The sequence below is a fragment of the Crocuta crocuta genome, unplaced genomic scaffold (genome assembly GCF_008692635.1).
Source record: "Crocuta crocuta isolate KB4526 unplaced genomic scaffold, BGI_CrCroc_1.0 scaffold31, whole genome shotgun sequence".
Taxonomy (NCBI): domain Eukaryota; kingdom Metazoa; phylum Chordata; class Mammalia; order Carnivora; family Hyaenidae; genus Crocuta; species Crocuta crocuta.
Genome location: NW_027528362.1, coordinates 87,686 through 100,354, shown reverse-complemented (window position 1 = coordinate 100,354; position 12,669 = coordinate 87,686). Strand labels below are relative to the sequence as shown.

At 46.7% G+C, this 12,669-nt stretch overlaps 1 protein-coding gene across 1 annotated transcript in view; it reads left to right on the top strand.

Moving 5' to 3' along the window:
• Window positions 1-393: 393 nt before the first annotated feature.
• Window positions 394-12,669, top strand: part of LOC144223251 (ATP-binding cassette sub-family C member 4-like) — a gene marked incomplete at its 3' end in the record, with an annotated part of 99,890 nt that continues 87,614 nt past the window's right edge. Inside the window, 1 exon segment of the mRNA XM_077753969.1 lies at window positions 394-452. Coding sequence (XP_077610095.1) covers window positions 427-452 — 26 coding nt within the window.

Here is a 12,669-nt window from a genome sequence, read left to right as displayed (position 1 = left end):
ACCATGTCTCTGTCTCCCCCCTTCCTCTGCCCGTGTGAGTCTTGCCCTGTGTCCCGGTACCTAGTTGTGGCATATTCCACGTGGGTGAAATAAGCACTTTTTAATTTAATGAATGGGAACACTGTTCTTTAAGGCGTTGTGTTCTTGTCTGGGCCACACGTAACCACAGCTGGAGCATGGCTTTGAACAGCCGCTTTCCTCTTGCAGTTATTTCCGTTTCTACCTTTGAGGACCGCTCTGGAGATGGGGTCCTTGAAGCCTGCGGCCTCTGGGTCTCTAGCCTTTATGGAAGTGAGCCTTGGGCTTAATGCAGGCAGTCCTGTCCGGGAGCCCTGTGGCCCGAAAATCATTGGAGGGTCCCTGAGCTGGGAGAAAACGTGCGGGTGAAAACCGGCTCAGAGAGGTGAAGCTCGTGGCCAGCTTCCCATGTCAAAGCAGGGACTACTAACTAGGTGGGCCTGGACCTTTGGACTTAAATTACAATTCAGTGATCATTAGATCTTTTGTTTCCTGACCCTAAACTAACCTTAAGGCTTTAATCTTACCCACATTGTGATATTTACTTTTTCAACTGGGAAAGCCTAGGAGATCTCAAGGGGGTGAGGACTCCTGGTTTGATTGGTGTGTTCTGTTCGTGTGGGAACCTCACTTGGCCCCCTGGCCTCTCTCAGGGAAGGAGGAATAGGGGCAGAAGAAGGAATTTGGGTGTGGTTATCATCACTGGCGGTGAAGCAGGCAGATGTCTCCTTAACTTCAGGCAGGGCAAGGAACTCTGCAGGCACTTTCTGTCGGTGGATTTTTCACAGGGTATGTGCATGAAAGTGGGAAGGTGAGGACTCTTGATGAAGCTCTTTGCAGCTTCCTGGCTGCACGGTCTGGAGTGCTTATCTGCTACTCCTGATGGAACAGAATCAGAGGCGAAGTTGTCTGGGATCACGCAGCTATTTTGACATAGAGCAAGATCCCGAATCAGGCAGGCTGGCTCCCCACCTGTTTGTAACTGCTGTACCAAGCTGCTCCTGTTGGGACACTAGTTCTTAAATGTGTGGAGAAGGCTATTCCAAACACACTTTTGTTCTTGTCCACAGGAGTGTCTTAAAGTTATTGCTGTTGGAGACGAGATGGCGCTTGTGAAAGCTATTACCGCGCCTCGGGGCACCTGTCCTCAAACCGGGCATCGCATCACCTGGGAGCTTGTTAGGGATGCAAATGGTCCAGCGCCCATTGCAGACCAGTTCTGTAAANGCTCCGGGTGATTCTGATGGAAGATTGAGCCGGGCTTGCTGCTTGAAGCCACTGCCCCCATTGGCATTGTTATTCTAGTTTTATAGATTTTTAAGAAAGGGTTGCGCAAGTCTTTTGAGGTCAGTTGTTGACCATGATTGCCATCCTACGTTTATTTATTTACCTTCTGCAATTCTAGGGAGCTAAAAAAAATTATTTATTTATTTATTTTTGAGAGAGACAGAGCACGAGGGAGGGACGGGGAGAGAGGGAGACACAGAATCCGGAAGCAGGCTCCAGGCTCTGAGCTGTCAGCATGGAGTCCGACATGGGGCTCGAACTCAGGAGCCATGAGATCATGACCTGAGCTGAAGCTGGATGCTTAACCGACAGAGTCACCCAGGCGCCCCTGTTTTATTTTTTAAGTAGACTTTGTGCCCCGTGTGGGGCTTGAACTCATGACCCCTGAGATCAAGAGTTGCATGCCCTATGGACTGAGCCAGCTAGACACCTGTTATGAATTTTTCAAAAGAACATATATATTTTTTTCTATTTTTTGTAAGAAATTTAAAACTACAGAAAAAGAAAGGAATATGGATGATTTATTTTATGGAGAGTTTGAGTGGGGGAGGGGAAGAGGAGGAGAGAGAATCTTAAGTAGGCTCCACAGTCAGCGTGGAGCCCAGCTCGAGGCCCGATCCCACCACCCTTTGACCCTGACCTGAACTGAAATCAAGGGTCCGATGCTCAACCGACTGAGCCTTCTAGGCACCCTGGATGATTTATTTTTATTAGCCAAGTATACCTGCTGACGTTTTGGGTGTTTTTTAAGTGTTCCTCCTAAAACTCGTGCTCTACAAAACCAAATAGTTTTTTTCCAAATAGTTTTGGATCCTGATTTCTTAATTTTCTGTGGTTGACATTTGTTTATGGTCTTAAATCTTCAAAACATTGTATTTAATGATTGCAATTTATTCAGTCTTTCACTTTTGTTGAGTACAGCTTATTTCTAATTTTGATGTAATGCATGTCCGTGTCCATGTATTTTTTGCATCTTTCCTTTTGCTCTATTCCCTGAAGTAGAGTAAGTGGTGAAAGGCCAAATTATTTTCCAGTTTTGGACCATTTGACCCTCAATATCGGTTTGTGTGCATATTTCATTGTCCACTTTACCTGAATTAAGATACCTAAAAGGTTAAAAATATCAAAGTTTTAATTTGAATTTATTTGATTTATATAGTGGAGCTTTTTTTCTATCTCTGAATTGTGGTTACATTTTTCCCATAAGGCATATATATTTTTGAAATAACTTGTAACAGGCTTATATTTTTTCAGATTTTCATTTGTCTCAATTTAGATTGGAGGTTTTTTTTTTTTCAAAGATCCTTTTTTAAAAAAGAATTAAAAAAAAAATAATCTCTACACCCAATGTGGGGCTCACACTCACAACCCGGAGATGAAAAGTTGCTTGCTAAACCGACTGAGCCAGCCAGGCATCAGAGGTTTTAAATTTATGTATCATTAATCAAGCTTTTCTTTCTGGTTTTTCCTGTTGCTTCTGTAATATATCTTTTTTAGATCCCAGCATCGTTTAAATCTCTGTAAGCATTTTCTTTCTAATGCTACAGGCAGCTAGAATTTCCTTTTGTATTTGGCATAAGATAGGCCCCATTTTTTTCTCAAACAGCCCATTTTCTCATCATGGTTTATTGAATAATTCTTCCTCTTTCCCCATTATTGGAAGTCAGTGGCATGGCTTATCCAGCTGGGCACTAGATCGTCCGGTCCCCCAGACTCCCTGGACATGTCCCTGCCTCTGCCCTGCCCAGTGGCCCTGGGGGTGTGCTCTGTATTTATGTCCCCATCCTTGTCCCTGCGGTTAGCAGTTCAGGACCTGTCCCCAGAGAAGGGGGTTGAGGAGTGTTTGGGCCACTGGAGAATGGCTTACGTTCTCACTCCCCTGACACTGGCATAGTCAGGAACTGTCACCTTGCAAAGCGAATGCTGTTGTGGAGATTGCCACTAGTTTCAGGACAGACTCTCTGGAGACTTCTCAGAGAAGGCTGCGCGGGTGAGGGAAGGGCAGATAATGCCCGGTGCTGTGATGGTTTCTGGAGGTCGGCTGCATTAGGCCCTCGGTAGATGGTGATGGTGAATGCAGAGATGTCATTTTATTCATTTACTTTAGTAGAGTTTCTTTCCAAACAGTGGCTGTGGTATACATCATTAGGTAGCTCATAGTATTTAAAAAAAAATTTTTTTTAATGTTTTAGAAATTTTTAATTTAGAAATTTTCCTATTTCTGAGAGAGAGAGACAGACAGACAGACAGCATGAGCAGGGGAGGGTCAGAGAGAGAGGGAGATACAGAATCTGAAACAGGCTCTAGGCTCTGAGCTGGCAGTCAGCACAGAGCGCGACGCGGGGCTTGAACCCACGAACCCTGAGGTCATGACCTGAGCTGAAGTTGGACGCTCAACCGACTGAGCCACCCAGGTGCCCCCCCACCTTTTTTTTTTTTTTTAAGAGAGAGCATGAGTGGGGAAGAGGGGCAGAGAGGGAGGGAGGGAGGGAGGGAGAGAGTCTTAAGCAGGCTCCACACTCAGCATGGAGCCTACCACATGGCTTAATCCCAAGACCCTGGGATCATGACCTGAGCCAAAATCGAGACTAAGCCACCCAGGCAACCCCAGAGATTCTGAACTAGGGTTTTGCACCATTTTCAGGATGTCCCCCACTTTTGTTAAGGATTTTTTAAAAAAGTTTATTTTTGAGAAAGCACGCATAGCAGGGGGTGCAGAGAAAGAGGGGAACAGAGGATCCAAAGGGGGTTCTCTGCTGACAGCAGAGAGCCCGATGTGGGGCTCGAATTAACAGACTCTGAGATCATGACCTGAGCTGAAGTCAGATGCTTAACCAACTAAGCCACTCAGGTGCCCCTAAAGTTTTTTTAGAAGTTATCTCTACACCAGCGTGGGCCTTGAGCCCACAACCTGGAGACCACAAGGCACATGTTCTTCTGACTGAGCCCGTGCCCCCCAAATGCCTCTTAATGTTAATCTGTTGTTCATTAACAATCAGAAATCAGAAATCCAAATGTTCCCTAACAATGGGGGCTGGGTTAACTTTACAGGGCCCTTTTTCTGGCCTCAGCCTGTTCAGGTCTTTANAGTGGGGAAGAGGGGCAGAGAGGGAGGGAGGGAGGGAGGGAGAGAGTCTTAAGCAGGCTCCACACTCAGCATGGAGCCTACCACATGGCTTAATCCCAAGACCCTGGGATCATGACCTGAGCCAAAATCGAGACTAAGCCACCCAGGCAACCCCAGAGATTCTGAACTAGGGTTTTGCACCATTTTCAGGATGTCCCCCACTTTTGTTAAGGATTTTTTAAAAAAGCTTATTTTTGAGAAAGCACGCATAGCAGGGGGTGCAGAGAAAGAGGGGAACAGAGGATCCAAAGGGGGTTCTCTGCTGACAGCAGAGAGCCCGATGTGGGGCTCGAATTAACAGACTCTGAGATCATGACCTGAGCTGAAGTCAGATGCTTAACCAAGCCACTCAGGTGCCCCTAAAGTTTTTTAAGAAGTTATCTCTACACCAGCGTGGGCCTTGAGCCCACAACCTGGAGACCACAAGGCACATGTTCTTCTGACTGAGCCCGTGCCCCCCAAATGCCTCTTAATGTTAATCTGTTGTTCATTAACAATCAGAAATCAGAAATCCAAATGTTCCCTAACAATGGGGGCTGGGTTAACTTTACAGGGCCCTTTTTCTGGCCTCAGCCTGTTCAGGTCTTTAGCATTTATTTTGAGTTTTGGCAAGTGTACACAATAACTATGGCCCCAAGGAAGATGTGGAGCACCTTTAAGGAGTATTGAAATTTACTAAGTTCCTGCGGTGAAATAAACAGTGTAACAAAATTTACTAAGTTTATCTTCCATAGCTTAAACTTAATGTTTAAGCGGTTAACTAGTGTTCATTCAGATAATTTGCTTTTCTGGGTCCTCCAGGGGATCCCCTCCCTCCTTGCATATCTCCCAGGCTGCACTGGCTCTGGGGTGTGGGACCCAGCTCTTTGCATATCTTTCTTCCAGGCTGCACCGGCTCTGGGTTGTGGAACCCAGCTCCCTGCGTATTTCACAGGCTGCACTGGCTCTGGGGTGTGGGACGCAGGGTCATAGTGTGCAACATGAGCCTTTATCCTAACTCTTGGCTGTAACTTTTCAGTGGAGCCAGGAGCCCCCCCTCTGGTATAGAGGATCCCTCTGCCAGGAAGGGAGTGTTCTTTGTGGGATCTCTGAACCCCTGCAAGTATTCTCTGTGTTTCTGTGCTAATGAATTGTGTAAAAGTGGTTGGCAGTGACACAGTGGGAAGGTCTGGGCTTTGGAATGGACCCAGGTCTTCTCTCTGGCCCTGCATGTTCTGTGTGGCTGCATGTAAGTGACCATCTGAGCCTGAAAATTGGAAGTCTGGGGATGATTTTTTTTTTTTAATATTTTTATTTATTTCTAGGAGAGAGAGAGAGAGGGAGCGAGCAGGGGAGGGTCAGAGAGAGAGGGAGATACAGACTCTGAAATAGGCTCCAGGCTCTGAGCTGGCAGTCAGCACAGAGCCCGACGCGGGGCTCGAACCCACGAACCGGGAGATCATGACCTAAGCGAAAGTCGGACGCTTAACGGACTAAGCCACCCAGGTGCCCCTGGGGATGATTGTTAATGCAGGTCACCTAGAAGTCACCTAGTCCAGAGTTACAGCCTTGGGGTGTTCTTGCCAGAGGGGCCCTTGAAGACTGAGAAAACTTACAGTTTTAGATCCATTTAAAGATTGATCCATTTATTTATTTTAAAAATATTTTTAAGTAGTTTCGACATGCAATGTGGAGCTCAGATTTGTAACCCCAAGATCAAGAGTCGTACGCTCTAACAGTCCACCAGGCACCCCAAAGATTGATACACTTAGAGATTAATCCTTTTAAGATATTATGTATTTACAGTGACACAACCAAAAATGTAAGTTAGCAGAAGGTAAGATTAATGTTTTTTAGAAGTTAAAACTCACGTTTACCTATTTCAGCTGTATTTTCTGAGATGTCCTTAAAAATGCAGATGAGGGTCCTTCCCTCCCCCTAGGTACTTTGGTTCTCGTTGGTGTGGGTGGGACTTGGGGATCAGCATTTTAAGTTCCTGCTGGGCACGTATGGGGGGTGCTTAGCCCTCCCAAGATGGGTCCATTTAGATAACAATACTGATCATAACTGGCACCTATTGAATGCTTCCTATGGGCTCAATTTTTTGCTCACTCTTTTACATTTAATTAATGTCTCTGTTAATCGTCAGTGTCATACTGGAGGAAATCCAGGCCCAGAGAGGTTGGGCAACATGTCAGAGACTCTTAGCAAGGAGGAGGGGCAGGTCACAGGGACCCAAAGGGTCCCCCGCCCACGGTTCTCAGCCCACACAATGGCCAGCTGTGCTCAGGCTCCCCTCTCAGGCCGCCTCACTCTAGCTCCGGCAGGTTAACACTGGTTGACCAAAGAAATAAATGAGTATGCTGAGTATCCAGCAGACATTTAAAAGTCATATTAGGGGGTGAATACGCTCTTTACAGACGCTCGTGTCTGAAGCACGTTTTCCTACCCTCTCTCCGTCATGCTGTCTCCTGAATTGCATGTGTGTTCTTGGCCATCCAGTTATTAAGACATGAACCTGTCCATTCTGTTTTTAATTTTTATTTTTTTATTTNGGGGAGGGGCAGGGAGAGAGGGAGACACAGAATCTGAAGCAGGCTCCAGGCTCTGAGCTGTCAGCACAGAGCCCGACATGGGGCTCAAACTACAAGCAGTGAGATTATGACCTGAGCCTGGATGCTTAGCCGACTGAGCCACCCAGGCGCACTGAACCCTGTCGATTCTCAAGGACTTTGTCTGCTGATATCAAACCGCATTGATTCAACTTTAGATGTGCCCTTTGAGTCCTTCATTGAGCAAGCATTTCCTTAATGTGAGTGTGTGAGAGACGAGGGCAGGCGGGTGCCTCTGAGCCTATATCCCTCTCCTCTGTTCCAGCCTCTGCTTATGCTCTTGGCTTTTCCTCCTCCCGGCAGATCTCCCTGCTACCAGTCTTTCCCCTAAAACAGATCACTGCCATCCTCCTGCTTAAAAACCTCTGCTGCTTTAGTCGTTATGGGTGGCATTTAGAATTCTTTAGAACCTGTTTTTTTAGTCTCCCATTCAATCATTTCTCACTACGAGACTTTTCTGAGGAGGTGAGGCAGATGTTGTAACTATTCTGCCAGTGCAGGGCCCCCACAGGCAGGACTGGGGTCCTGATTGACGAGAGGCAGCTGGCTCTCAGTGAACCACTGGGTTGGTTGGTTACCTGGTTGTGGGAGCAGATGGGGGAAAGCAGGCTGATGCCCTTGGGGGGAGCAAATGGGGGAAGGCAGGCTCATGGCAGAGTGGCTTTCCCAGCACCATTCCCGGAGGCACATTTATGCAGCACTGAGCCCTGATCCCGGTGAGTTACAGTGGAACAGTAAGAGTGCCTGGGTGTAAATCTGAACTTTGCTGAACTCTACTCCTTCCCTGATCATGGCCAAATAAAGTGGGAATAATCATTGTCCGCATCCCATAGGGTTGTTGAGAGTGTTAAGTGAACCAGACAGTGGTAAACAGAATGGAGTCTCACAGATAGTGAGAAGTGAATTAATATGAAAAGGTAGCTGTGTTACCTTAGCATCTGTAACCTAACATTTTTGTTTGTATATTGCCGTAGTTTGTTTCCCAGATGGATGATAAATGTGAATTTCAGAATCTCCTTCCGTACCCAAGAAACATAATCTGGGGGTCGGGGGGAAAGGTGTTGGCTTCCTGAAATCAGAATTTTTAACAAGATTCTGGGTGACTCGGATGCTTAAGATTTGGGAACTACTTTTCTGAGCTCTTTGCCAGCCCTTAAAATCCATTTCTGTTTGAGAGCACAGTGGGAGGCCGGGGGTACTGATTCAGCCCCTTTGTGGTTTAGGTAATTCACTCAGCCCACATCTGAGTGCCTTTTTTGTTGCTGCATTCAAATCCTTAAAAATAACATTCCTGTTCTCAAAGAGCTCAAACAGCCCTGTCTGTTTAATTCTGTAAATAGTGCTAGCTACTGAACAAAACAAGCCCCAAATCTTAGTAATTTAGTTAAGAAACAAACAAAAACCGCTCTTAATCTCCTGTTTATAGTCCGTTTTGGGTTGGTGGGGGTGGGGAACTCACTGTACCCTTTTTCAGTAGCTGGACCTCTTGTGGCTTGAGTACTCTCCGTTGAGTCCTCGGTACTCAGCGGGAAAGAAGTTGTATGTGGCTGGTTCTGTGCTCCTGGCGTGGAAGTGACCTACGTCATTTACACTCACATTTTGTCGCCCAGGTGTCAGTCGCCTGGTCGCCTGTGACCACAAGGTGGGCTGGAAGGTGTGATCCACGTGTCCAGCAGTCTGCTGTGCGAGTGACTCAGCACATCGGGCGTGGCTGTTGTAGACGCGGGACTGTGGTGTGCTCCAGTGGTAGGGGTTGCGTGAGGAAGGTGGGGAGTCATTTTGGAGGGGGTGGGCGTGTGTAGACACAGACTTGGGGACAAGGGGAAGGGTGTTCTGAGAGCACCCGTAAGTGTTGTGGGCGCCCTCCACCATCCTGCCCTCCTTGCCACGTCGTCGTGTTTGATACAGTCGTTCAAGACCGCATTCTTCCCCTCTTACATCTCCGCCAGCTTTCGTGCTCACCTCGGCTCCTCGGTCGTGTGCTCCACGAACGCCCACAGCCCTTCCGATGACTTAGCTTCTCATTCCATTTCCTGGTCCTGGCCACTTCTCTGCTGGTCTCCTCACGGGATAGTGGCTGTCTGCTCTTTTCCCCAGGCTAGCTCCTGTCTGCCTTACTTCCGGTGTCAGGGAGTGAGAGGGTTCGATGGCAGAGTTCTTAGCTCATACTCAAAACAGGAATCCCTTCCAGACTTGTGAAGTGGGCAGTGTCTCATACCTTCGTACGGGAATGCCAGAAGAAGGCTGTATTGAGCCAGTTTTCTTTTTGGGCAGTTCTTAATCATCTGTATTGTGTGTGTGTGTGTGTGTACACACAGCACATCGACTCCCCCCTTCACATGATGTTCTTTTGCTATTCAAAGACCACTGTGATTGGGGCGCCTGGGTGGCTTAGTCGGTTAAGCGTCCGACTTTCGCTTAGGTCATGATCTCGCGGTTCGTGGGTTCAAGCCCCGCGTCGAGCTCTGTGCTGACTGCCAGCTCAGAGCCTGGAGCCTATTTCAGAGTCTGTATCTTCCTCTCTCTCTGACCCTCCCCTGCTCACGCTGTCTCTCTCTCTCTCCTAGGAAAAAAAAAAAAAGACCACTGTGATGGACCCATTAAATCTTTCAGAGAATTGTCCCCAGTTCCTTTAAATGGCAGGGTTTTCAGACCTTCTTCCATCTGGTTGAACTGAATGTGCTTTGATTTTATCAATGTTTTTATGTTAATGTGGCTTCTAGAGCTGGACCTACTAGCCTAGCTTTGCTCTGGCCAGATGTAGTATATTAACTACTTTGACAATTTAACAAATATTTTTGAGTGCTTACTACACTGTAGGTAATGTTCTAGACCAGAGCTTGACAAACTGTGACCTGTAGGGCAAATCCTGTCTGTTTTTGTAAATAAAGTTTTCTTGGAATGAGTCTATGCTCATTCATTTATATATTGTCTGTGGACTACAACATGCAGTTGAGTAGTTGCAACAGAGACTGTATGACCTGCAAAGACTAAAATATTTACGATCTAGTTCTTTACAGGAAATGTTTGCTAATCCCTGGTCTAGACTTTTGAGCTATAACAGTGAGCAAGATATGTAACAGTCCCTGCCTTCATTTGGCTTGAATTCTAGTGAGAGAACAAATAATAAACAAGATAAGTAAAACATAGTATGTTATAGGTGCTAAGGAGAAAAAATGATGGTGGGAAAGGAGTCAGGAGTGTGTGTATGGGAAAGGGAGGTGGCAATTTTAGCCAAGGTGACAAGGGACAGCTTCACAGAGAAGTCAGGCACATTCTGGGGGGAGTGGCCAGTGCAAGAGAGGAGGTTTGGAGGACTCTGTTGACCATTGGAGGTCTTTGGCTTTACTTGGAGTGAAGTTTTGAGAGAGATCCGACACGGTTTGCTCAGGATTTAGGATTACTCTGGGCAGAAGCAGGGAGACCGGCAGGAGATTCCATGGTGGTTCAGGCAAGAGGTGAAAATGGCTTTGACCAGGAGAATGGTGGGAGTGGCAGTGGTGTATAGTCGGGTTCAGGGAAGAGCTTATTCGAAGGTAGAGCTGCGCATCTTGGAGGTTAGGCTGTGGCACTTGAGAGGAAGAGACAGGCAGGGTTGCCTCTGGGTTCAGCATGAGCACCTGAAGGATGGGGCTGCCATTAAATGAGCTACTGAAGCTTGCAGGACGACTGGGTTGGAGAAGACCATGAGTTTGGTCTTGACCATGTTAAGTTTGAGATGCCTGCTGCACACTTAAGTAGAGATGTTAAGTAGGCAGTTGGTCATGAGTCAGGGGCTCAAAGGAAGAAGTCTGGGCTGGAGATGAAATTTCCGTATCCTGAGCCATGTGTGCAATTGGGATATATTGGACACACGTCAACTGATGTCAGAGCCCATGGGACTTCCCACCCCCCCAAACCTCGGTTGTATCTCTGTTTAAGTTCATTTTGTTGGCGTCAGAGTTCAGCCTCTCATTGTTGTCAGTCAAAAGTTCTTTGAAAACTTTTGTACTCTGGATGCCAGAAAGGACGGGTCTTGGAACAGTCTTGTGGGTTGTGGCTGTTCCACTAATGGACATTGGGTAGTAGATTAACGTGGCCACAGTTGATGGGGAGGAGTCGTGTTATCTGCCTTATGGGAGTCCAGAGGTACCGTATCTCCTGGGTAGTCGTTCTGAAATCCTGTGAGAAAAGGAATTGAGGTTAGGTTGGCATAATTTGCTTTTTGTAAAAAAAAAAAAAAAAAAAAAATTTTACTTTAATTAAAAAATTTCTTATTTTAGAAAGAGTATGAGCAGGAAGAGGGACAGAGAGAGAGAATCTTAAACAGGCTCCACGCTCAGCATGGAGCCTGAGGCGGGGCTCAATCCCACAACCCTGGGATCGTGACCTGAGCCAAAGTCAAGAGTCGGACGTTCAACCCACTGAGCCACCAGGCGCCCCATGCATGATTGCCTCTTAATGACGGCAAACTGGCTCTTGTGAGGTCTTGCCTAAATGTACTTGAAGATGCCTCCTTCAAAAGATTGTTGATGTGTATTATTTCTGTTAAGAACTTAAGACACGAGAACTAGCAATCTTACTAGGTAATACATAGCAATATCTCAACCGTCACCAAAATGGAATTACCTGGGCCCTCTGTAGGCAAACTTGAATTATCTCTGGGGGTGGAGCCCAGGCATCAATAATCATCAATTGGAACCCAGGCAAAAATAATTCCTTGTGTGTTTCTGATGGACACTGAAGACCAAGCACCATTGACTGATTAACAGCTTTCCAAAGATCAAACACCTTTCTGTGCATATTTCCATTTCTTTGGTCAAGGGTCCGGAACTGCCTCACCCCCAGAGCATGAGGTGCGTTGCTGCAGGTTCCTCTCAGAGCATGAAAACAACTGGTACCGTAGGGCATGTATGTGTCCTCGTGTGGACTTGGCAAGTGATTGGGGAGGAAGGCGGCTTGCTGTGTGGGAGACTTAGAGATACTCAGTTCCTGGATCTTTATCTGCCTCCTTGTTGAAGCTGGCGGTGTCCTCCTTGTGCCCAGCTAGGACATCGGGAGCTTGAAATTGAGTCTAATCTGACCATTGACAGACCACCAGCTTCTGTCTCCATGTTGCTGTGTTTAGTTTTTCCTCGTGGTCAGACAGGGATGCCTGGACTGATTGAGTTTAGGAGGGTAATTGAGTGGACAGCCCACACTTGTCAATTAAAAGCCTGTGAATATAAAACTACCCACCTAGGCGCCTGGATGTCTCAGTGGTTGAGCGTCCAACCTCAGCTCAGGTCATGATCTCATGGCTCATGAGTTCGAGCCCTGCGTTGGCTCTGTGCTGACAGCTCAAGAGCCTGGAGCCCTGCTTCGGATTCTGTGTCTCCCCCTCACTCTCTGCCCCTCCCTGGCTTGCTGTGTCTTTCTCAAAAAAAAAAAAATTTTTTTTTTTTTAAACTACCCACCTAATGAATGACTTTTATCTGCAGATGTTTGTTGGTGTATTCTGTTGGTCAGGATGTGACTGAGATTGTATGATAAGCCCAGTTGACTACCTCTTTTAAAGTCTCCTATTGAAGCAGTTCTTCACCAAGTGGGCCATGCGCACTTCTGTCTCTCTTTAACGTAAGAAAGGTGTCTGTCCTATTTGAAATAGTAGAAGGGAGATTTATCTAT